Here is a 23,468-nt window from a genome sequence, read left to right on the forward strand (position 1 = left end):
GGCAGGCAGCACTTGAGGAGCACATCTTTGCGCAAGCAGCACGCAGACAACACGTCACACGGCTCCGGACACGCAGAAAAGTCACTGGTTCATCAAGTTCACGCTCCCAATGAAGCACATCAAGTGCTAGCCACTTTAGTGGTTGAATAACATGGTTTGTTTGTTTTTTAATACCAGAGCTTCACGATACAGACGTTAGTGTTCCTTTCATGACATGTGAAAGAATACCATATAAAGACAAATTCTTATGAAAATACATTGACAAAAGAATTCCCCCCCCCCACACACACACACGTCTTATAGCTACGTAAATCGTGCCAATTCCTATCAGTCAAAAGCAAAAAAAAATAATTAAAAATACTTTGAAGATTAGTCAAGATAGTTCACATCCCAGTCGGCCACCCGTGTTTTGGCTGTTGCTCGTGTGTTCTGATCGAGGGCCACATGATGTTTTTTTCATTTTATTTTTAAAACATACACATGGTCCAGGTCATTCGTAGATTCGGAAAAAAAAATGAGTTAGAATGCCTTTATAAAATACCTTATTTAAATCATAGCAATCATTCTCATGTATTCATTAATGTTGAATTTATAATACCTGAACAATTTATTCATTCCAGTTTATAAAATTGTTGAATGTATGCATAAAGTAGTTTTCTCAACAAAATAGTGAATTATATTTTTGTAATGAACGTCATTATAATTAATCAATTTAATTCAACTAATAAAATGTGCTAAATCTAAATTCGAAATAGTTTACTTTTATAAACTTATACTTCATTCAGATAATTAAAACTATTTTAGCATAATTAATGAACTAATTATTCTATGGAATAAATACAAAAAGTAAAATTAATACCTAAAAATGCTCTTAAATAATATTTATTCTTTTAAAATTTACAATAAAGTAATTCATGAACTATTTATTGAGCTGGAGGCATACAAATACACATTTTAATTAAAAACAAAAAACAATCGCCAAAGTAATGCAACAAATATTGCAGGACTCTTGATTACGTAAATTATCGGGGTATGCTTTGTGTCTATAAATCATTATTTAGTATTTAGTACCTGTTATGGTTGAACGTAAAATTATTATTCTTTTTACACTAATTCTACAAGCGAAAACTTTCGCGCTCTCAGACGCGGAAGTGTCTTCAGACGAAAGCGGAAGTATTTGGGCGAAGCCGCTCTCGGTCCGAGTGTCGGACGTGTGCGCTCTTGACGACGTCGCGGCTCGACGTTGCAGCGCAAGATGTTATTTACGATGAACACGAGAGCCTGCCAGTGATGCGAATGCGCCCGCTGGATTACAACGGAGCTCTTACACTTTTACCATTTTGGATTGACGAAGCCCACTGTGCTTGTTAGGATAAAGATTTAAAATAATAAAAAAAAGGCTGTCCACATTTGTGTCGCTTGCATTGAGGGTGCTTTCATGGAGCTGAGGGACGTGAGAGAGAGAGGGTGTCACCACGATGCGGGGTCTGAACTCGCTCCAGGACAGGCGCCCGATCCCAGCGTGATGTTAGCCTGCTAGCGTCGTGATGCAGCGCTGACTGTGATCTGACTTTGAACCGCTCGCTGCCGGCCTCCCATCATGGCGACCAACGGCGGCGATCTGACGACGGGGATGGGGGAAATCATCCAGCTCAACGTGGGTGGGACGCGGTAAGTCCTGTCCGGCGGGCACGGTGGTCGCTGTGGGTGTCATTTGAGGAGCCGGAGTGTAAAGTGAGATCTGCGTGGATGCTGTTTGCACACGGCATTGCAATGCATTTGCTTTGCATCAGTAAAGTCCTCCACTTCTTCTTCCAGGGTCTTGCATGCATACAAAACTGGCATCCTGCATTAGCCATCACTTCACTGCTATTAACATGAGTAATAACTCTTCTGTTATAGTTTCAGCACCTCTCGACAGACTCTCATGTGGATCCCAGACTCCTTCTTCTCGAGGTAACCGCATTGTTTTGGAAATGAGACGATAATAAAAGTGTAGGTTATCGGAGGACAAGCAGATGACGTCACCACACCCCTGCAAAAAAAAAAAATGACGTCTGCTCAGTCAAACAGTTGTAATATTGCAGAGGAGGAGACATGTTCCATGATGTCATCGTTCTCCCGCTTTCTGTCACTTCTGGATCCAGTTTCTCTGCTGCTGGGAAGATGTTGCAAAAACTAGTCGTGTTCCACCTATACGTGATTTATATCTATGAAATGCAACGTAAACACTGTTTTAGCCGGCCTTAAATTGTCTTAACATGTGACAAAGTACAGTGCGCAGTAAAGAAGTTTGTCACAATGCTTTTGTCAATGAATATTACGGCTGCGAAGACCTACATGGAGCTCCTTCACTCACTTCAACATAGTTCCTTCGCACCAAGATGGCGAAAGAGCACCATATAAAGCTCCACAGCTCACTTCAACATAATTCTATAGCACAAAGATGCCAAAAGATGGTTGTAAAGCGCTACATGAAGCTCTTCAACTCATTTCAACATAGTCTTGGCACGAAGATGTGCCAACATAAGATTGGGCAAAAACAGCAAATAATAATATTTTTTTTTGGCAAATTTAAGAATGCCAGACTGCGAATTCGCGTTGGTTCATTGTAATAGAAATTGAAAAATAATTAATCCCTGAGTCATACTGTGGCCATCATAAAGCTTCAGACATTTTGCGGGAAAATGCTGAATTCCTAATTGTGTGGCGTTTTATTTTGGAGGTTCTGTGGTACACTTGGTGGGGGGACAACAACAACATGACATCATTGAACTTCTAAATGTTTGGCATAGTTGTACTATCTTATATCTCCGCCCAGATGGAAGTAAACTGCAGTGGAAGAATTCCACACAAGGAGTGAATAGAAAATTCTTGCTCAAAGTCTTTTGCATACCTATTTACCAGCAGTGTTAACAGGTTACATTTTAAATATTCATGACCGTACTGTTATCAATGTTGCAGATATTTGTAAACGCGCAGGTGGTTGTAAATGGATTCATGCTTGTGTTAATGCTGTGTTTGTGTGTGTTGCAGTCTGCTGAGTGGAAGAATATCCACTCTTCGGGATGAAACTGGAGCTGTAAGTGCAGACTTTGTTCTCACTTCCAAAACAAGGTTTATGACGCAGCAAAATGACGAAACCCATAGTGCAAAATGTCTTTATTACATTTGATTATACTGTTATTCATTTATGGAACCTATTTTTTTGGTCTTTTAATATATTGTATTTGCATTTTCTTAAAGGGAAAATGTTATAAATGTTATAAAATTGGATAGTCTGGGGTGCCTGCCCACTCATAAAGTGTGAAATTAAACAACCAAGTAAATATTTAGTGCATTTGGTTAAATCAGTCAGTGGTGACTTTGCACATGTGGTGGGGTAATAATCTCCTGCACCACAAACACCTCAAAAACACCACAATAAAGTCACTAGATTTGTTGATTTTAGATTTAAAATTTTTTCCCCCCACGAGGGATCGGGGAAGTGCCGACTTAGCGACAATGCTTAGTCGGCACCTTACCGACCCCTCAAGAAAATAAAAAAAATAAATAAATCAATGTCGCTAAGTCGGCAACACATGATCTAGCTACACGCCCGATCGTCATGGTAACGAAAGCCGTACTCTGCATTTGCACAAAACAGAGTCGAACGTCGAAACTGAGCGATTTGAACCACAGTTGACAGGTGAATATTTAGTGTAATGTAATTCCTCATCATTTTGTGTATTATGAACAAAGAATGTCGGAGACCTTTTATAAAGACACCTGGAAACGGTTTTAAATTTTGTAGGGGGGAAAAAAAGTCCATAGTACTGTATGGCTCTTTTAAATTGCATAAATATATCATTTCAGGCAATAGTTATACACACAGTCAGCATACTCCTTTATTATTCCTAATAACAGAAGCCATCTTTTTGTCCTCCTTTAGATATTTATTGACAGAGACCCCACAGCTTTTGCACCAATTTTAAATTTCCTCCGAACCAAAGAACTTGACCTGCGGTAAGAGGCCATTCAAACATGATGCTCAGATGTCAACAGTGTCTCGCATGATCAATTCATAAATCTACTTGTATGTTTCTTCTCAGTGGCGTCAACATCAGCGTTCTGCGGCATGAAGCTGAATTTTATGGCATAACCCCCTTAGGTAAGTCTTGGCAGAATGTGGGCTTTTATAGCTTTTTAATAACTCTCACGTTGTTTATTGAGTGTGTTCCTGCAGCCAACGTTCTCATCTCTTCATTTGTCAGAATGTGGACAAGATCTGCAATAGAATTTGATTTATATGAAGTGAAGTGAGCACTCCCAGAGGAACTGTTAGATTGTTTTACTTCCTGTTTCAATGTTGGAACTTCCTGTCATTGTCATTGAACTTGAATGGGAAAGGTTACTACCTTTGTGGTCACTATTCAAGGCGCGAGCATGCTCGTGTTCTGTATAATGATTCAGTTGTCTTGAACATTAGAAAATGTAACTCAATAAATATTGAAAAACCAACAGTTCTTAAAGTTTAAATGCAAATGTTACCTAAAACCTAACCTACCTTAAAAGTTAAATACAACTGAAGTATACTTCGGAAGTGATTCTTTCGCACAACGCTAGAGGGAACCCAGTAGCACACTTTGTGAATCACTGGTATACCGCTAACAAAATCCCCATCAAGAATATTACAGGGCTGTCAAACTCATGATTGTCTCGGGCCACATTGTAGTTATGATTTCCCTCAGAGGGCCGTTAGAACAGTGAAATGTTTAATCACCAAATCATATTATTACCATTACACAACAAATAACTAGATGACTAGTTTTGAAATCAGAAGACAAGGATAATAGTTTGTTCTAGTATTGTTTAAGTTACTGTAGAAGAAGGGTTTGGTAACAGAAAAATGCAATATCTCAACATTATTATTTTTTACAATTTGGGTCCAGATTTTTAGCAAAAATCATGGAAGTTGACGAGCATGATTTGCTTTCATGGGCCATATAAAATGATGTGGCGGGCCGCATCTGGCCCCCGGGCCTTGAGCTTGACACCATGGTTTAATGAATCTTTCTGATATGAGTTTCACATTTTAAAGTGAATTCATGAAATAAATGAACTTTTCAATGATATTTGCAAAAAAAAATAAATAAATAAATAAATTTCTGTACATTTTTGTATAGTGCGGCGCCTCCTACTGTGTGAAGAATTGGACCGCTCGTCATGTGGCAGCGTTCTCTTCCATGGTTATCTCCCGCCTCCAGGTAAAACTCACTTAAGCCTGTTTGCGAGAAGATAAAACAGTTGACGTGTCAGCGTTTTGTTTTTCTTATCAGCCATACCTGGCCGGAAGTCAAGCTCCGCCTCCTCCTGTGACGAGCGACCGGGTTCCAGTGGAGCGGAGGGGTTCAGCTATGTCGGCGCCCCTCCTCACCCTCCTTTCCCCGGCTCACCTGGATTAGATGAAGCTCATAAACTTGGTGAGACGGTCCTCCTGTTTGTGTGTGAGGCCATTTGATTTCACGTGTGCCTGCTTTTTGGACTGTTTATTGTTCAGGACCGGACCCTCGTAAGGTGCTGATCATAGCAGGACACCACAACTGGATTGTAGCGGCGTACGCACACTTTGTCATCTGCTACAGGTAATTCTGCCAAAACAACAAGTAAGACACTTTTAGAAACATTGCACCCGTTCAGTTCCGCACTGTACTACAGTCTCAGACGCTGATGAAATGATCCCGACAGGATAAAGGAATCTACCGGATGGCAACAAGTGTTCTCCTCTCCCTGCCTTGACTGGACCATTGAACGCATCGCACTGAACGCCAAGGTGGTGGGCGGCCCGCACGGCGACAAGGACAAGATGGTGGCCGCCGCCTCGGAGAGCAGCATCGTCCTCTGGAGCATCCAAGATGGAGGCAGCGGCAATGAGATAGGTAGATCAATGGACAACAGGAAATTAAAGATGCTTGATGAACATAGACAAGCCTTACGTGCGTTTTATTTGTCCTCACCAGGCGTGTTCAGCCTCGGTGTGCCTGTGGACGATCTCTTCTTCATCGGAAACCAGCTGGTGGCTACGAGCCACACTGGGAAGGTCGGAGTGTGGAATGCTGTAACGCAGCACTGGCAGGTATTCAGTGTAGAGGTCTTGGTATACTGTTTACTTCCTTTTACGTGTCCTGGATGGAAAAATGCTTCCATTTGCACCAAAACAGGTTGTCCTGGAAACAAATTAACTCACTCTTTGACTGATCCTCACTCATACGGTATATTGCTCGGATGGGGCGGAATCCTCGCAGCTCCAAAAGCATCACTTTTCAGGAAAACGTTTTTTGGGTTTTTTTGAGCCATTAAACATTGCATCATCAAAGAGCGCAAGCCATTTTCAACACGCAAGGTTGGTCAGTAATTTGTAAAAATAACACACCTTTCCATTTATTTCAATAAGGAAGTATAAGAGCGTTTTGAGGTACGCATGTGGAAAAGGAAGGAATTAAACCCGTATCACAAGGCACTACTGTAATGTATTTATTTATCTCTTGCTGTACATAAAATATTTAATTACTGCTTATACCCTTCTAGTTAGATGCGATCTGCACTTCGTTTTCCAAATCTAATCTATTCGAATTATTGTGAGGTTACCGCTGTTTTTGTGTACATGTGCTAGGTTCAAGATGTTGTTCCCATCACCAGCTGCGACACAGCTGGATCCTTCTTGTTACTGGGCTGCAACAATGGCTCCATCTACTATATTGGTACATGCATACACACGTGCACATCTTCTTTGGCAAGTTGCCAAAATATAATCTCTTTAAAACACAAACCAATTTTTTCTCCTCTTGTCAGACATGCAAAAGTTTCCACTGAGAATGAAAGACAACGACCTCCTGGTGACAGAGCTTTATCACGATCCGTCAAATGACGCCATCACCGCATTGTCTGTCTACCTCACGCCAAAAACCAGTTAGTAAAAAAATATCACACTTATGACCAATGAAAGGCGATATAATACTACAGTGTGTTCTTGAGCGTGCATGCAACTTCTAAGGTCAGGAGAAATGAACAATGACAGCAGGAATACAGGTGGAAAATGTGCAACTATGGATAGCTAGGTAGATAAACAGCTAGATAGTGTATTAGGTTTTAAATAGAAGAAATGCACAAAAGAAATGTAAAATTCAAGAAACGTGAAATTATAGGGAAGAAATGAAAGATGTGAATTGATAGAAAATTGTGCAGCAAGCGAAATTTGCAACAAATGTGCAAAGATAAGAAATGTGCAAAGATAAGAGATGTGCAAAGATAAGAAATGTGCATTAGAAACAATTTACAATAATCAAAACGAGAATATTCAAAAACAAGGCATTTGAATGGAAAGAGTAGAAATAGGCATCAATAGAAATAAATGATGGAAAATGGTGCAGTGACAAAGATGGTAGAAATGTGCAATAACAGGAAAAATGTGCACTGACAAGTTAAAAAATGTGCTAAAACAGAAATGGCCAAAGACAGGACAAATTCACAAAAAAGTTCAAAGGGAATAGAGATTTTCAATAGGCCTAGAATGTGCAATGTGTGAAATATATGTAATGAAAGAAAAATGCGCAATTACAGGGGACATGTACAAAGACAAGGCATTTGCCATGATGGGAAATTAGAATGGAGAAGGGAAAGGAGCAATGACAGGAAAAGAAGGACCAAGGAAAAAATGTGCAATGAGAATGTGTAACTAAGTGTAACTGTGCAATGACGTGCAATACATAAACATTTTCTGATTATTGAATGATTAAATAAGAGAATAGTCAACCAGACAAAATGATTTGTCTTGTTTACTTCTCTCAGGTGTGAGCGGGAACTGGCTCGAGATCGCCTACGGGACCAGCAGTGGCGCAGTGAGAGTCATCGTGCAGCACCCAGAGACGGTCGGCTCGGGCCCTCAGCTCTTCCAGACGTTCACTGTGCACAGGAGCCCCGTGACCAAGATCATGTTGTCCGAGAAACACCTGGTCTCAGGTAAGGGGGGGAGGGGAGGGTGGTCGTGGCCATGATGGCGGATCAGAGGGAATAAAAAGATCACACTTGTTACATCCGGCGTCAGTGTGCGGCGATAACAACCACGTGCGCACATGGACGGTGACGCGCTTCCGAGGGATGATTTCCACCCAGCCGGGCTCCACACCCTTGGCGTCCTTCAAAATACTCTCCTTGGAGGAAACAGAGAGCCACGGCAGCTACTGTTCTGGGAACGACATCGGTGAGAAGAAACATTCTTCTGTCCTGAAGCTTATTAACTCATTCACTGCCAGCCTTCCCAGTTAACATGGATATTTGACTTCTAAAGCCGTCAATGGCAGTGAATGTGTTAAAGGCTTTTGTGCCGTCAGGTCCGTTTGGAGAGCGAGATGATCAGCAGGTGTTCATCCAGAAGGTCGTCCCCATCACCAACAAGGTCTTTGTGAGGCTCTCGTCCACTGGGAAAAGGTACGTCAATAAACACATACTGATGTTTAACCAATTTTTTTAAATGTGAGAGACCACACTCATGATGAGGAAAAAAAATGGTGTGTTTGTTGATGATAACTACCAAGACTGACCAGTGAGAGGCAGCATGGTGCCACAGTACATCCAGACTTTGAGATAATACAAAGAAGAGTACCACTGGGGGAAAAAAAGCAAGGGCTAGTTAATTAATCGATTAATTCAAATGTATTTGTGAGGTTGATTTGTTTGATTATTGTTAGTGGCTTCCATCGTTCAAGGCGTGTCCCGCTGACTTGCACAGACAACAAAGAGGAGCTAGTTTCTAAATGCACAGTCGGTGTTACCAAAGTAGTGATTTGGTCGCTATATTTATTTTACTCTAGCAACTATTTTTTAAATAAAATTGACTTGCAAATTAAATTTCCGCTAACAAACAGACAAGCTGAGCGGAATCATTTTCACATATTTTTTTGGTACGACAATAAGGAGCTCGGTGAAAGTAATCATGAAGTCAACTGCGCTGAACATTGCCAAAGACACAGTGTCCATTTATAGGTTGCAAAAACAGTGATTAATCGGTAGGTTGGAAACTTTTGTCCTAAGGTATGTGGTTTTGAGCCACATTTTATATTTAAAAAAAAAAAAAAAAAATATATATATATATATATATATATATATATATATATATATATATATATATATAGAGCTGGGGAAAACTCAAAGCTTGTTTGATATCAGGATGAATAAAGCAAATCTGTGAATGGAAAAAACAAAACAAAACAATGTAAAACTTTGAATAATGTCATTATGATTTGATTTTTCTATAAATAAAGGGATAGAAAATGATTAAATGTGGAAATAAAACAGATTTCATTTTAAGGCCACATGGCCCACAAATAGAAGAAGCTAGGCTAACTGTTATCATATCTGCCAACAACAATGCTGTGAGAAACTTCTCGTCATTTTTCTTGTGGTGTCTGACTTTTGAGACAATACAAACACAACACAACCAGATTCTCCTCTATTTGTATCTGGCAACAGTGCAAGCTTTAGGTCGCTTCCTAATTGGCTAACGTTCCATTTCACCTTATAATCACGGGGTCTGTGATCGGCCCATCTTGGTGTCGACCACACGCGCGGATTTTTCATCGGCAATATTGAACTTTACAGTTTACACCAGCTTGTTCTCTTTCTGTTTCCTCAGTTTTGATTCTGTGTGCTTTTTGTGTCGTAGAATCTGTGAAGTGCAGTCGGTGGACGGCACCACCATCTCTTGCTTCATGGTCCGTGAGTGCGAGGGTTCCAGCCGGATGGGCTCGCGACCTCGCCACTATTTGTTCACCGGTCACGGCAACGGCAGCATCCAATTGTGGGACCTGACCACGGCCATGGACACCGCCAACAAAGGAGAGGAGAAGAAGAAAGAGGGTAAGCGTCACATCATTCAGGGGTGGCTGACTTTGTGTCAGGTTGCTATGACGTCACACTAATTACGTACATTTGCGGTTGTCACTCTTGCGAGCTGTAACGGGGAGGGTACACAAAATAATTAGCAAAAAATTATGTTGTGATTATGAGGGGGTCCTCAAAATTCTATCCCCTGTAACCTGTTCCTCAACCCAAAAAGTTTGAGAACCCCTGACGTAGCGACAAGGACTTGAGTGGAAGGTGAACTGAAGACGTCTTTGTCGCGTAGATGTCGGCGGCCCCACAGAAGAGGAACTTCTACAGCTGTTGGACCAGTGTGACCTGAGCACGTCTCGCTGCGCCACGCCCAACATTAGCCCCGCACCCTCGGTGCTGCAGCACACGCGCCTCAGAGAATCTTCCTCAAGGTAAAACGAGCACCAAGAAGAACGCCGCCGCTCCACAAACAGTCCCAACGTCAATGATGTAGTCTGTCTTCCGCCAGTGTGCAGTTGCAGGTTCAGGAAGCCATTCCTGAGAACCAGGTGACCTACGGAGCTGTGCGGCCTTACAGGGAGAGCCCCCTGCTGGCCCGCGCCAGACGAACAGAGTCCTTTCACAGCAACAGGTGAACGTTGCATTACTTCATGACAAAGCAAGCACCCTGTTGATTTTAGAGGTTATTCAACCAATGCTGTTTCAGCCCACATTCATATTAGGATGCGATTTATTTTTAGATGATGCATCTTTACTGATATTCCAGCCTTGATAATGAACAGTGTCATATCAATGAATATAAAAGTGCATCTTAATAAATTAGAAAATTGTGGAAAACTATTTCAGTAGTTCAATTGAAAAGGTGAAAGTCATATTATACAGATTCATGACACAGACTGAACTAGTTCATGATTATATATCTTACAGCTAATTAAAACCATCTAAAACATTTTTATTACATTAGAAACAATCTTGATTTTGATAACAGAAATTTGGTAGAAATTGGCCTTCTGAACAGTATTAAGCGTTTTACTACGGAACTACGGAAATACATTTTTCTACCATATTCGAAGTCAGGCCTGTCAAACTCATTTTTGTCCCAGCCACATTGTAGTTATTCTTTCCCTCAGCGAGCCATTATGACTGGGAAACCATATACATGTTTCAGTGCCTCATCATTGTATTACACATACACAACCAATTGATGGATCACTAGTTTTGAAATCAGAAGTGAATTATAGTAGTTTGTTTAACTATGGTTCAGGTTACTATAAAAAGGGTTTTGGTAACAAAACAAAAATGCCAAAAATATCTCACCATAATTATTATCCCAGACAATTTGAAATTGTGGTACAGATTTTAGCAAGAATCATGGAAGTTGACGCACATCATTTGCTTTCGCGGGCCACATAAAAGGATGTGGCAGGCCAGTTATGGCCCCCGGGCTTTGAGTTGGACACCTGTTTTCCAAGGTATTGAGATGCACCTGTATTTATTTTTATTTTTTTTGACAGTGATCAACATATGATTGTCAACACTGTATTTTCTAATATACAGCGGCTGAAATAAGTATTTAACACGTCACCATTTTTCTCACTAAATATATTTCCAAAGGTGCTATTGACATGAAAGTTCCCAACATCTGGTGAAATTTTCATGTCAATGGCACCTTTGTAAATATATTTAGTGAGAAAAATGGTGACGTGTTAAATACTTCTTTCAGCCGCTGTACTGTAGTAGCCAGGAGTGTATTTACTCAACTTCAGAGAGTGTTGTTAGGACCAAGTGTTGATTTGTATTAATGGATTTTTGTGTTGTTCCAAATAAACATTTCAATATTTTCTACAGATAGATATGGATTAAAACTTATATATATATATATATATATATATATAGTATTATAATGTCCCCCCCCCCCACCCCCCCGTGCTTTCGTGTTGTTTTTTTTCCTAGTACTCTGGCTTCCTCCCACATTCCAAAAACGCTAGGTTTCTTGAAGACTAAATTGTCCATAGACGTCACGTGAATACAACTGTGAGTAGTATAGTATACTGTATGTGCTCTGCAATTGGCTGGCAAACCAGTCCAGGGTGTAACCCGTGCCTCTCAAAAGGTGAGCTGGGATAGGCTCCAGCTCACCTGTGACCCGGGATAGGCTCCAGCTCACCTGTGACCCTCAATAATATAAGCGGTATAGAAAATGGAAGGGTGGACAACATTAAATACAATATAAATTCCTTTCAGAGAAAAAAGATCAAAATTGGCTTACCTTCATCTTTGTCCACAGAGACTTCCAGAACTTCAGCCTGAGTCGAGGTATCCTGGACAGCACAGATGAGAGCCCTAGTCAGCCCGCGCACGCACGCCGTTCCCTCTGCGACTTTGGCTCCGAGGAGAGCGAGGGGAGGCTCTCTGCCATGGAGCTGTGGACCTGCCGCAGCAACGACGTCAACAACGCAAACGCTCTGACCGCTGCTGACAGGACCAAGACCGACAGCGGGAGTCAGGAATCTCCACGGCAACCCCCTGACAGCCCGGTCCCCGGAGGAGGCGACGTCAGACGGAGGGCGCACCCGCAGCCCGAGGAGGGGGAAGGCGTGGGGGCGGCTGGAGACGGGGCCAAGGCGGAGGGCGGTGCGAAGAAGAGGGGAGTGCTGGAGGTGGGCTTTCTGGGGAGGAAGCGGGCACCCCCAGTCCCAATGCTCTCCCTTGGATCCGAAGGCGCCGGCAGCGACCCCCCCCTTAACGTCTCTCCTTCCCCCACCAAACTGACTTCCTGCACCTCGCCACGACAGAGGAAGCTCACGGCTGAGTCGTCCAATCAGGACAGCAGCCTGTGACCCGATTCCTTCCACAGTCCAAAAACTGAGTGTGAATGATTGTGTGACTCTGTGATTGAATGATCAGTCCAGCACGTACCTGCCTTCTCATATACTAAGGCTGGGATTACACTGCCTGGATCAGGTGATGCAAAACTAGACTACATTTCGGTCAATTGGAAACTTTCCTTGGGAATGAATGACAATTTATGGGAATGAATCAAGAATTTAGAAAATTTAAGGTTACCTGAATTCCAGTTTATTCCCATAATTCCCATGGTATGTTTCCAATTTGGAATTCCCCCCCCCCCCCATCTTAAATTCTTCTTCTTTTCCTTTCGGCTTGTCCCGTTAGGGGTCGCCACAGCGCGTCATCCTTTTCCATGAGAGCCTATCTCCTGCATCCTCCTCTCGAACACCAACTGCCATCATGTCTTCCCTCACGACATCCATCAACCTTCTCTTTGGTCTTCCTCTAGCTCTCTTGCCTGGCAGCTCCATCCTCATCATCCTTCTACCAATATACTCACTCTCTCTCCTCTGGACGTGTCCAAACCATTGAAGTCTGCTCTCTCTAACTTTGTCTCCAAAACATCGAACCTTGGCCGTCCCTCTGATGAGCTCATTTCTAATTTTATCCAACCTGGTCACTCCGAGAGCGAACCTCAACATCTTCATTTCCGCCACCTCCAGCTCTGCTTCCTGTTTTCTCTACAGTGCCACTGTCTCTAATCCATACATCATGGCTGGCCTCACCACTGTTTTATAAACTTTGCCCTTCATCCTAGCAGAGACTCTTCTGTCACATAACACACCTGACACCTTCCTCCACCCGTTCCAACCTGCTTGGACCCGTTTCTTCACTTCCTGACCACACTCACCATTGCTCTGGACGGTTGACCCCAAGTATTTAAAGTCCTCTACCCTTGCCATCTCTTCTCCCTGTAGCCTCATTCTTCCCCCACCACGCCTCTCATTCATGCACATATATTCTGTTTTACTTCGGCTAATCTTCATTCCTCTTCTTTCCAGTGCATGCCTCCATCTTTCTAACTGTTCCTCCAGCTGCTCCCTGCTTTCACTGCAGATCACAATGTCATCTGCAAACATCATGGTCCACGGGGATTCCAGTCTAACCTCATCTGTCAGCCTATCCATCACCACTGCAAAAAGGAAGGGGCTCAGGGCTGATCCCTGATGCAGTCCCACGTCCACCTTAAATTCTTCTGTCACACCGACAGCACACCTCACCGCTGTTCTGCTGCCCTCGTACATGTCCTGTATTATTCTAACATACTTCTCTGCCACGCCAGACTTCCGCATGCAGTACCACAGTTCCTCTCTGGGTACTCTGTCATAGGCTTTCTCTCGATCTACGAAGACACAATGGTGCTCCTTCTGACCTTCTCTGTACTTTTCCATCAACATCCTCAAGGCAAATAATGCATCTGTGGTACTCTTTCTAGGCATGAAACCATACTGTTGCTCGCAAATACTCACTTCTGTCCTGAGTCTAGCCTCCACTACTCTTTCCCATAACTTCATTGTGTGGCTCATCAACTTTATTCCTCTATAGTTGCCACAGCTCTGCACATCACCTTTGTTCTTAAAAATGGGCACCAGTACACTTTTCCTCCATTCCTCAGGCATCTTCTCACGCACTAGAATTCTATTGAACAAGCTGGTCAAAAACTCCACAGCCACCTCTCCTAGATGCTTCCATACCTCCACAGGAATGTCATCAGGACCAACTGCCTTTCCATTTTTCATTCTCTTTAATGCCTTTCTAACTTCCCCCTTACTAATCATTGCCACTTCCTGGTCCACCACACTTGCCTCTTCTACTCTCCCTTCTCTATCATTTTCCTCATTCATCAACTCCTCAAAGTATTCTTTCCATCTACCTAGCACACTGCTGGCACCAGTCAACATATTTCCATCTCTATCCTTAATCACCCTAACCTGCTGCACATCCTTCCCATCTCTATCCCTCTGTCTGGCCAGCCTGTATAGATCCTTTTCTCCTTCTTTAGTGTCCAACCTCCCATACATGTCATCATATGCCTCTTGTTTTGCCTTTGCCACCTCTACCTTTGCCCTGTGTCGCATCTCAATGTATTCCTTTCGCCTCTCCTCGGTCCTCTCAGTGTCCCACTTCTTCTTAGCTAACCGTTTTCCTTGTATGATTTCCTGTACTGTGAGGTTCCACCACCAAGTCTCCTTCTCTCCTTTCCTGCCAGAAGATACACCAAGTACTCTCCTGCCTGCTTCTCTGATCACCTTGGCTGCAGTGGTCCAGTCTTCTGGAAGCTCTTCCCGTCCACCGAGAGCCTGTATCACCTCTTCCCGAAAAGCTGCACAACACTCGTCCTGTCTCAGCTTCCACCACATGGTTCTCTTCTCTGCCTTTGTCTTCCTAATTTTCCTCCCCACCACCAGAGTCATCTTACACACCACCATCCTATGCTGTCTAGCCACACTCTCCCCTACCACTACCTTACAGTTGGTAACCTCCTTCAGATTACATCGTCTGCACAAGATGTAATCCACCTGTGTGCTTCTACCTCCGCTCTTGTAGGTCACCCTATGTTCGTGCCTCTTCTGGAAAAAAGTGTTCACTACAGCCATTTGCATCCTTGTTGCAAAGTCTACCACCATCTGTCCCTCCAAGTTCCTTTCCTGGATACCGTACTTACCCATCACTTCTTCATCACCCTTATTACCTTCACCAACATGTCCATTACAATCTGCACCAATTACGACTCTCTCTCTGTCTGGGATGCTCAGAACTACATCATCTAGCTCCTTCCAGAATTTCTCTTTCACCTCTAGGTCACATCCTACCTGTGGGGCATAGCCACTAATCACATTACACATAACACCCTCAATTTCAAATTTCAGCCTCATCACTCGATCTGATACTCTTTTCACCTCCAAGACATTCTTAGCCAACTCTTCTTTTAAAATAACCCCGACTCCATTTCTCTTCCCATCTACACCATGGTAAAATAATTTAAACCCTGCCCCTAAACTTCTAGCCTTATTGCCTTTCCACCTGGTCTCCTGGACACACAATATATCAACCTTTCTCCTATTCATCATGTCAACCAACTCCCGAGATTTTCCTGTCATAGTCCCAACATTCAAAGTCCCCACATTCAGTTCTAGGCTCTGTGTTTTCCTCTTCTCTTTCTGCCGAAGAACCCGCTTTCCACCTCTTCTTCTTCTTCTTCTTTGACTTCGACTTCGACCCCCCCCCCATCTTAAATTACCATAGAAATTTACAGGAGCCATTCTGGACACTTTTCACCCCTTTGCAACCCTACACACAACGCCCGATACCGTCTGATCTCGGAAGTTAAGCAGGGTCAGGCCTGATTAGTACTTGGATGGGAGACCACATCAGAATACCAGGTGCTGCAAGTTTACCTTGCCTGTGTGAGGCAAGCAAGCCCAACTCAGTGCCGGTCCCAAGCCGGGATAGATATGGACGGTTAAAGTCATGAAGTTCGACCATAACCTACATCAAAAATGCAAAACAGTGACCTCAAATAGAGAAAAGCTAGGAAGAACGTTCAAGTGGCACAATTCCAAAGTGGAACAATTGAGACATTTCATGACAGTGTAAATAGAAAGACAACAAGAAATCGGATATTTTCGGATTGGAATCTGGGATATTTGTCAATGCGACCACAGTGTAAAGGCACAGATCGGATATAGCTCATCAATATGAGCTCGATGTCATTGAAATGCGGTGCATTTCTCTACTGCAAAAAGCGAAAATCCGTGAGTAATTCTAAAAATCTTAAAAGGTTGATGATTTGCTATAGATGCCACAAGATCCGTGTAAACATAGCCATAGTGGCTGTGTGAGAGTTGAAATTATAGATGGAAATAGAATCAGATGGCGCCATTAAATCGGGATTGCGCACTTGGCTCTGCGGTGTAAACCCAGCCTGAGTCCACTGGGCTGTACTCCAGCTTTCCTATGACCCTGAACTGGATGAGCTGTCTGGATGAATGGATGTTAATGGAAACAGCAACATAACAAACAAAGTCAAATGGTACAAGAAACATTCCCATTAAAGTGAATTTATAATATATGCGTACATATTTAGATCAATGTAATATTCTTAAAAGCATTTTACTGACAGAAAAAAAAAAGTGACAAGAGTGGTGTCAGTTACAAGACAGTCAAGATGCACATCAGTTATGCACACACGAAGATAAGATCGTCACATAGCGATGAGCTACACGTGTCTGCTTCCTGCTTCGTCTGCATTCACCGTTTATTTATCACTCATATTTTCTTAAGCTCCATTGCATTGCGAGGCACATGCAAAGCATGCGTTATATAGAAAAATACAGTGAAAAGCACATAAAGTGTAATGTGACACACGAGTTGACAAAACATTTTAGGGAAATTGTATATTTAAAACGTTTACTACTTTCTAATACTGATGCATTATTTTAACTAAGCATTTTTATGTTTTTCACAGCAGTGCCTGCCTGTGCAATATTACACAAATTATTTATATTTTTGCAGTTCCACAAGGATTTTACACTACATCACTATCATGTATGCCTCATCTTGTGTGTGCCTTATTCAACCTGTTTTCATGCTTATCAGCCTGTTGCTTTAAAAGACAATACAGCGTCACGTCACAGAATGACATCAGTATGACTTGAAACAATCGTTAGTGATCAATATCAATGGGCAGTGTTGTAAATAGTCGATTGTAACTGGAAAGTGTGACTGGAAACTCCGACCTATGGTTTGTTCAAGGTGAATCTTCACACAAGTTGGCTGCATGTGATCCGTAATGATGATGCGTGCAACTTGTATGTCACACACACGGTGTTTTACGTAAAGCCCTTGCATCGGACTGGAAAACACAGAAAAAAAAAGATGAAATACGTACAAGTACATAAAGGATCGTGTGCAACATCCTTAGTAACACAAAAGAAATTGCCGCACTAAAAAAACTGAATGCCAATATGCAAATGAAAATAATCCAAACAAAATCCTACTAAAATGGATTTATATCTGTGATGTTTTGTTGTCCTTGTATTGTTGAGAATCATAGCTATATATAAACTGTATATAACGGATGCTATTGGACCTGACTGCATTTGCACTATGAACACACATACTTTTATTTTATATACGAGTACATAATAAATGTATCAATGTATTAACATTCCAAGTTGTTCTCTGATTGTGTTTACATGATGAAATAAATGTGTTATAAAAATAAATATTGAAATGTTATATAGAAATACCATTTTGAGTCACCTACAGTTACCCAAAACTCTAAATACTAAAGACATTTAGGGCACTCCAATAAAGAATTAGAAGGCAGTCAAGTGGTTTGGTAGCAGTTGTCCCCTTCCCCCCACTTTCAATCCAAATCCATTACATTGTAAAGGCATCCAATATGCCAGTTAAAGTTTAAAGTCACATTGGAAGGTACAGTTAATGTAATAACTTAAAAAACACAACTATGATAAATTCCTTTTCCTTCTTTTGAGTCCATTTATATTTTATTTTGATGAGTGCCATCTATGTTTTTTATGTTTGCACCATCAGATTGAGTAAAAAAATCCCATTTGTGAATATACCTTTCACTGACAATTGCAATTAACCGATTCTGATTCAATACAATATAATTACAGGGCATTTAAAAAAAGGGAGGGTATGTAGTTTAGAAAACAAAACACTTTTGGCCACATTTGTTAAACCTGTCAGTCTAACCTGACAGTAGTACATTAGCAAAGCAAAGCAAATGTAAACAAGGTAACCCAATGTGCTTTACATGATTAAAAGCATTTAAAACAAAAGAAAAAAAACCCGCCTATAAACACTTAAAACAAAGAGAAAAATAAAAGTACAATTAAAACAGCATAGAGCGCAAGAAATATTTAAAAGCAGAAAGGCTCTAAAAAGCATTAGTAAAAACGTGGGTTAAAAAACAACAACAAAAAAACCTCTAGCCCCATCTTGTATCTACAATTGGATTGGATAAATTGATAAATTGGATTTTTAAGAAACCAAACCGCACCCTAGGAAAAACAACCAATCAGAGACATTTGCCGTGCACTCGAGGGCATGCATAGCAGTACACCCCTGCAGCCTCGACCAGACCTGTTTCCTTGGGCTTCAGGAGCTTGGCTGAAACTATGGCAGAAAATCCACCTCTGGGAAATGTATTTACATTTATTAAAAAACAAACAAACGGGAAAAAAAAACATCTGTCAGCTGGGTTTAAGATTTTGCAAACGGAAGCAGGGCAAAGTGGAATAATTAACATTTTTGCTCGACATATAAATTCATCACCTCGTTTTTTTTTTTTTTTTATAGTAAATTCCCAACATTTTAATTTCAAACTGCTCCTATTTAGTATTATAGTAATAGTTAATTGTGAATGAGTCATGGAAACAACGTAGCAGGTGTGGCTAACGTCACGTTTGTTTCCAGAGCATGTTAAGTACACGGCACGTCTCGTGCACGTTCACAACAGCGGACGGCGCGGCTTTGGTCAGTGACTCGGGTAGGGCGGGATTAGTGGAGCGAGGCTACATTCCAATCCTGCTAGCAGTTTTAAAACTGCAAACTCACCCTTTAATAGAATATACATTTAATAACATTTCGAAATGCATGTCATCTCAGGTGGGGGGGGGTGGCAGTTAAGGCTGAAGGTAAGATTGGAAGGTAGCGGGGGAATAAAAAATATGAATATATACATAATACGTTTAACATGAACCGAAATCTAGAGTATCAATGAAATAACTTATTTTATAACGTGCCTTTCAACCATTCGCTTATATTTCCAAGAAAGAGCCTTATTGATTTTAAAAGAATATCCAAAATGTTTCCCATGTTAAAGGTCAGACCAGTAATCAGTTGTTGTTACCACTGTAAGAAATGACTAGGTACTAACTACGAATACTGTATAAAACAATGATCTTCAGATTTGTTTCAATTTTATGTACCCATCAAGCATGGTGACCGACTTCTGTTGGAGATGATTAAGGTAGCTGGGGTCAAAGGCTTTTTGAAGTGTCCATCTGTGAGTACGTTGTGGGACAGCACAATCAACTAGCAAAATAAAACAAAAACAGTAACAGCTGAATTTCCCCCTGAACTTGTGTGTGTGTGTGTGTGTGTCTGCATTTCACTAACCTCCTCTTTCAGACAGTCTCCTCTTTTCAGACGGCGCGTGTCGTCACAATGATTTATGACTTTAATAAAACTGTGTGTGTGTGTGTGTAGCTCAGGGCCACACTGTCCTTTACAATCACTCCACACGCTCTCATTTCACCACCTCCCTCTCCTCCCTCTGTGGCTGACAGTAGTTGCGAACAAGCCCATGAATGTGTGTGTGCACGCGCGCGCCCTTGACGGGCGACCTTGAGTGAGGCTGTCTTTCTCACTGCCACTTTTCTTCATTTCCAACTTGCCTTGATGCTCCCTGAAGGGACGAAGGGGCAAAAAGTAAATTAACGCTGCGTCTTTTCGTATAGTGAGATCTCCCAGTGTGTGTGTGTGTGTCTGCGCTCGCGCATGTACATGTGAACTAAGCCACTGTTTGGTGAACTCCGCAGAAAATATTAGTTTGATTAAAAAAAAAAAAAATTGCCTGTTTGGTCCCAAAACAGGAGAATAAGACTGTTTATCATTTCTACTGCTATACTATTACTCAAACTCACTACTACTACCGGGTAATATTTGAGGTAGTGCAAAGGTAATTGAACAGATGCAGACAGAGAATACGCACAGTACAGTACATGGATTGGACAGTTAAAAAAAACCAACAACTTCCAAACACATTTGGGAAAGTGTGTTAGGTCAGATGAAACCAAGGGTGAACCTTTTGGCTATAATGCCAAAAAGTAGTGTATGTTGAGCCCCAAAAAAATACAATGTACAATGCTCAACACCAAAAGAACACCATGCCTTCAGGAAAGCATGGTTACCTTGGGGCTGTTTTTCTTATGAACAGATTGTAATAGCAGTCAGTGTTATCACAAAACCTTAAGGTTTTTGCAAGAAAGAAAAATAAAATGCCAGGGAAAAAAAACGACAAGAATGACTGAGCTTTGTTTGGGGTTAATAAGAGGCACTTTAACTGGTGGCAGGTGTCTGCTGACTCCCATTTAACATGAGTTTGAAGGTGAATAGTTCGTTCTGAACATGGCCACATCCCAAGTCATAAGCAGGTGTGCACACTTGCGCAATCACATAATTGCATTTGTCTTTTTACTTCACCTCTCAAAAGATTAAACAAACTAAACAAATTTCCAGGTTATAGGTTACATTAATGGCAGAATAAAGTTTTGAAATGGTTTACCATGGTCTAATTTGTTTAATCACAAAACCTGGAATGTGAACAGGCGTGTGTAGAATTTTTATGAGAAGAGAGCTGACCTAACTACATATAACCTGAATATTATATTACTGACTACTCCTCTAAATTAAGTTGTGTCTATAGTCCCAATATCATCACACATTTCATCTTTTTAAATGGATGGCGAAAGCGAGTGATGCAATGCAACCTAAAAATCAATAAAGGGAACTGATTTTCATTTTTTGTAATGGAAGAAATTAACTTGAGCAGTACAATTAAAAAGTTATGTTAATTTACATAATTTTAATAAATCGTAACAGTATATCATAAAGTAAAATTCATTGGGGTTCAGAGTCTTGCCCAAGTAAACTTCGAAAGCGGGCAGCCAGAACCGGGACTCAAACCAGCAACCCTTCGGTCACTGGATGACCTGCTCTAGCAACTGAGCCACAGCTGTCGAATTGTATCTCGTAAATATCAATACAATATAAACAAATGATCGAACGCAATACATCTTGGAGTAGGCTTGCTTCAATTAGTGTTTTAGCACTTTTCTATTGCACGTGTGTGTGTGTTAAATAAAACTAAAAAAAAAAAAGAGCAGAGATTGTGTTGGCCACATCACTTATATTTGACTTTATCTATAAATAATGATTCATATACAGCAAACAGATAATACTGCCACAGTAAAAAAAAAAATACAATGTCATGACAATACATTAGGCTTCAATTTTGTGCAGAATAACAACAATTCCATCTAATAACTACTGGAGGATTAATGTACACATTATAATACACAACACAGCTAAGTTCTAAAGGGATCTTTTGCTCCTTCCAGGACTAAACTGCACTAAACGTTTACACAATAAAAAATTTAGCTCACTTTATCTCAACAAAAACAAAATAGTGCATCCCAGATACATTGGTGGAAAAAAAGTTGGCATAAAAAAATCTAAACATACTGTAACAGGAAGGCCATTAGAAGTCATGTCAGTCAGCGACAAGACGACAGAGGAAGCAAATCTACTAAAAACTATATCTAAAATCTAAATCTAAAAGTAAACGAATGAGGTGATATTCAAGCTCCATACACAACATTATTTTCTACCACAGTCATGCCCATGTGTACATCATGTGCGCGCTGCTTCTACTTCTAATCAACACAGACTCACAGATGTTAGTTCATTTAACCATGTGGTTCTTAGCACTTGTACTAACTACAGTAAATGTTCCATTGTTTTCCTCTGCTTACACTGTTAGATTCCTTTTGACAACTTTATACCTGCACATCGTCATCCTCACTCTGCCGGTGGCTTTAATCAAATGACACACAGTGAGCCCAAATCAGACGTTCCTTAAATCAATGCATTGGAACCGTTAGATAGTTTTGTCATACCTGATTGGGTGCAGCATCTCAAAGATGTGTGTCAGTGAAGGTGGCGTGCTCCTTTCTCACACAACTTAAAGACTTGATGGCATCTGCAAAGTCTTCCTCCACGTACTAAAAAAACAACAACGTCATTATCTTCAGATTATCTATCCATCTACCTCAGTGGATGTGCAAATTCTACACACCGCTGTTCAAATGCCAAATTTAAAATTCGACACACTACTGTTCAAATGCCAATTATTATTCTTTTTTTTTGTAATGTCAAAAAAGCATTTCAAAGCCTTTTCCACCATGAGTGTGACCTATAACCTGTACAACTCAATTGAAGATGGAATGTAATCTTTTCGAGAGGGGAAGTGTCAGTGTGAACTTTATTCACGGTTAATGAGAGGCACTTTAAATGGTGGCAGGTGTGTGCAAACTCCCATTTAACATGAGTTTGAATGTGAAAATCACAGTGTCGTTAAAAGAGGTTGCAACCGGATTATGTCAGTTGTATATTTTTATTTACCCTCTCAAAAAGATTACATTTTATTCAATTGAATTGTACAGGGCGGCACGGTGGAAGACTGGTTAGAGCGTCAGCCTCACAGTTCGGAGGACCCGGGTTCAATCCCCGGCCCCGCCTGTGTGGAGTTTGCATGTTCTCCCCGTGCCTGCGTGGGTTTTCTCCGGGCACTCCGGTTTCCTCCCACATCCCAAAAACATGCATTAATTGGAGACTCTAAATTGCCCATAGGCATGACTGTGAGTGTGAATGGTTGTTTGTTTCGATGTGCCCTGCGATTGGCTGGCAACCAGTTCAGGGTGTACCCCGCCTCCTGCCCGATGACAGCTGGGATAGGCTCCAGCACCCCCGCGACCCGAGTGAGGAGAAGTGGCTCAGAAAATGGATGGATGGATGAATTGTACAGATTATAGGTTAATGGTATAACATATTTTGAAATTATTTATATTGGTCTAATCATTTTTAAATGACCAAAAAAAAAAACTGGCATTTGAACAGGGATGTGTAGACTTTCTTTTCACTCTCTCTCTCTC

General features: G+C 41.3%; 2 protein-coding genes and 1 long non-coding RNA gene across 12 annotated transcripts in view; 1 reads left to right on the forward strand and 2 right to left on the reverse strand.

The window, feature by feature from the left end:
* The first annotated feature begins 146 nt into the window (after positions 1-146).
* kctd3 (potassium channel tetramerization domain containing 3) lies at positions 147-13,473 on the forward strand. Of its 2 annotated transcripts, XM_061765861.1 has the most exons (19): positions 147-1,671; positions 1,903-1,956; positions 3,037-3,082; positions 3,932-4,005; positions 4,092-4,150; positions 5,166-5,246; positions 5,319-5,462; positions 5,540-5,624; positions 5,728-5,918; positions 6,000-6,115; positions 6,653-6,740; positions 6,832-6,948; positions 7,828-7,998; positions 8,084-8,239; positions 8,370-8,466; positions 9,701-9,894; positions 10,163-10,301; positions 10,379-10,501; positions 12,158-13,473. In XM_061765861.1, exons 1-19 carry the CDS (start codon positions 1,601-1,603, stop codon positions 12,708-12,710), a joined length of 2,559 nt encoding a protein of 852 aa, XP_061621845.1. In that variant the 5' UTR covers positions 147-1,600; the 3' UTR covers positions 12,711-13,473. The 2 variants fall into 2 exon arrangements, with proteins under 2 accessions (XP_061621845.1, XP_061621846.1); XM_061765862.1 differs by lacking the exons at positions 147-1,671; positions 1,903-1,956; positions 3,037-3,082 and having other exon boundaries at positions 5,299-5,462.
* LOC133474300 (uncharacterized) lies at positions 1,529-12,300 on the reverse strand. 6 transcript variants are annotated; one of them, XR_009787449.1, is made up of 9 exons: positions 12,140-12,300; positions 9,553-9,842; positions 8,580-8,643; positions 7,819-8,456; positions 5,997-6,164; positions 5,743-5,880; positions 5,436-5,630; positions 5,154-5,263; positions 1,529-2,035 (listed from the first exon to the last, which is right to left on the reverse strand). It is a non-coding gene; the product is annotated as an uncharacterized LOC133474300 (long non-coding RNA). The 6 variants fall into 6 exon arrangements; XR_009787448.1 differs by having other exon boundaries at positions 5,997-6,206; XR_009787450.1 differs by having other exon boundaries at positions 5,325-5,630; positions 5,997-6,206.
* A 4,238-nt stretch (positions 13,474-17,711) lies between the features above and the next one.
* ush2a (Usher syndrome 2A (autosomal recessive, mild)) overlaps positions 17,712-23,468 on the reverse strand; it is a 249,264-nt gene continuing 243,507 nt past the window's right edge. For 3 of the 4 annotated variants that reach the window (XM_061765858.1, XM_061765857.1, XM_061765860.1), the window contains 2 exons: positions 22,434-22,538; positions 21,659-22,350 (listed from right to left, as the gene is read on the reverse strand). In XM_061765858.1, the coding sequence (XP_061621842.1) occupies positions 22,452-22,538 (87 nt within the window). In that variant the 3' untranslated portion in view covers positions 21,659-22,350; positions 22,434-22,451. Of the gene's footprint in view, positions 19,789-19,872; positions 20,162-21,658; positions 22,351-22,433; positions 22,539-23,468 lie in introns of those variants that run through there. The other variant, XR_009787447.1, reaches the window with a different exon arrangement.

The sequence above is a fragment of the Phyllopteryx taeniolatus genome, chromosome 2 (genome assembly GCF_024500385.1).
Source record: "Phyllopteryx taeniolatus isolate TA_2022b chromosome 2, UOR_Ptae_1.2, whole genome shotgun sequence".
Lineage (NCBI taxonomy): Eukaryota > Metazoa > Chordata > Actinopteri > Syngnathiformes > Syngnathidae > Phyllopteryx > Phyllopteryx taeniolatus.

Coding starts and splice junctions, on each gene's coding strand:
- kctd3 (XM_061765861.1), top strand. CDS start 1,601: ATGGCGACCAACGGCGGCGATCTGACGACGGGGATGGGGGAAATCATC. Junction 5,247..5,318: donor TGGTTATCTCCCGCCTCCAG/GTAAAACTCACT, acceptor TTTTCTTATCAG/CCATACCTGGCCGGAAGTCA. Junction 8,467..9,700: donor CTCTCGTCCACTGGGAAAAG/GTACGTCAATAA, acceptor TTTGTGTCGTAG/AATCTGTGAAGTGCAGTCGG.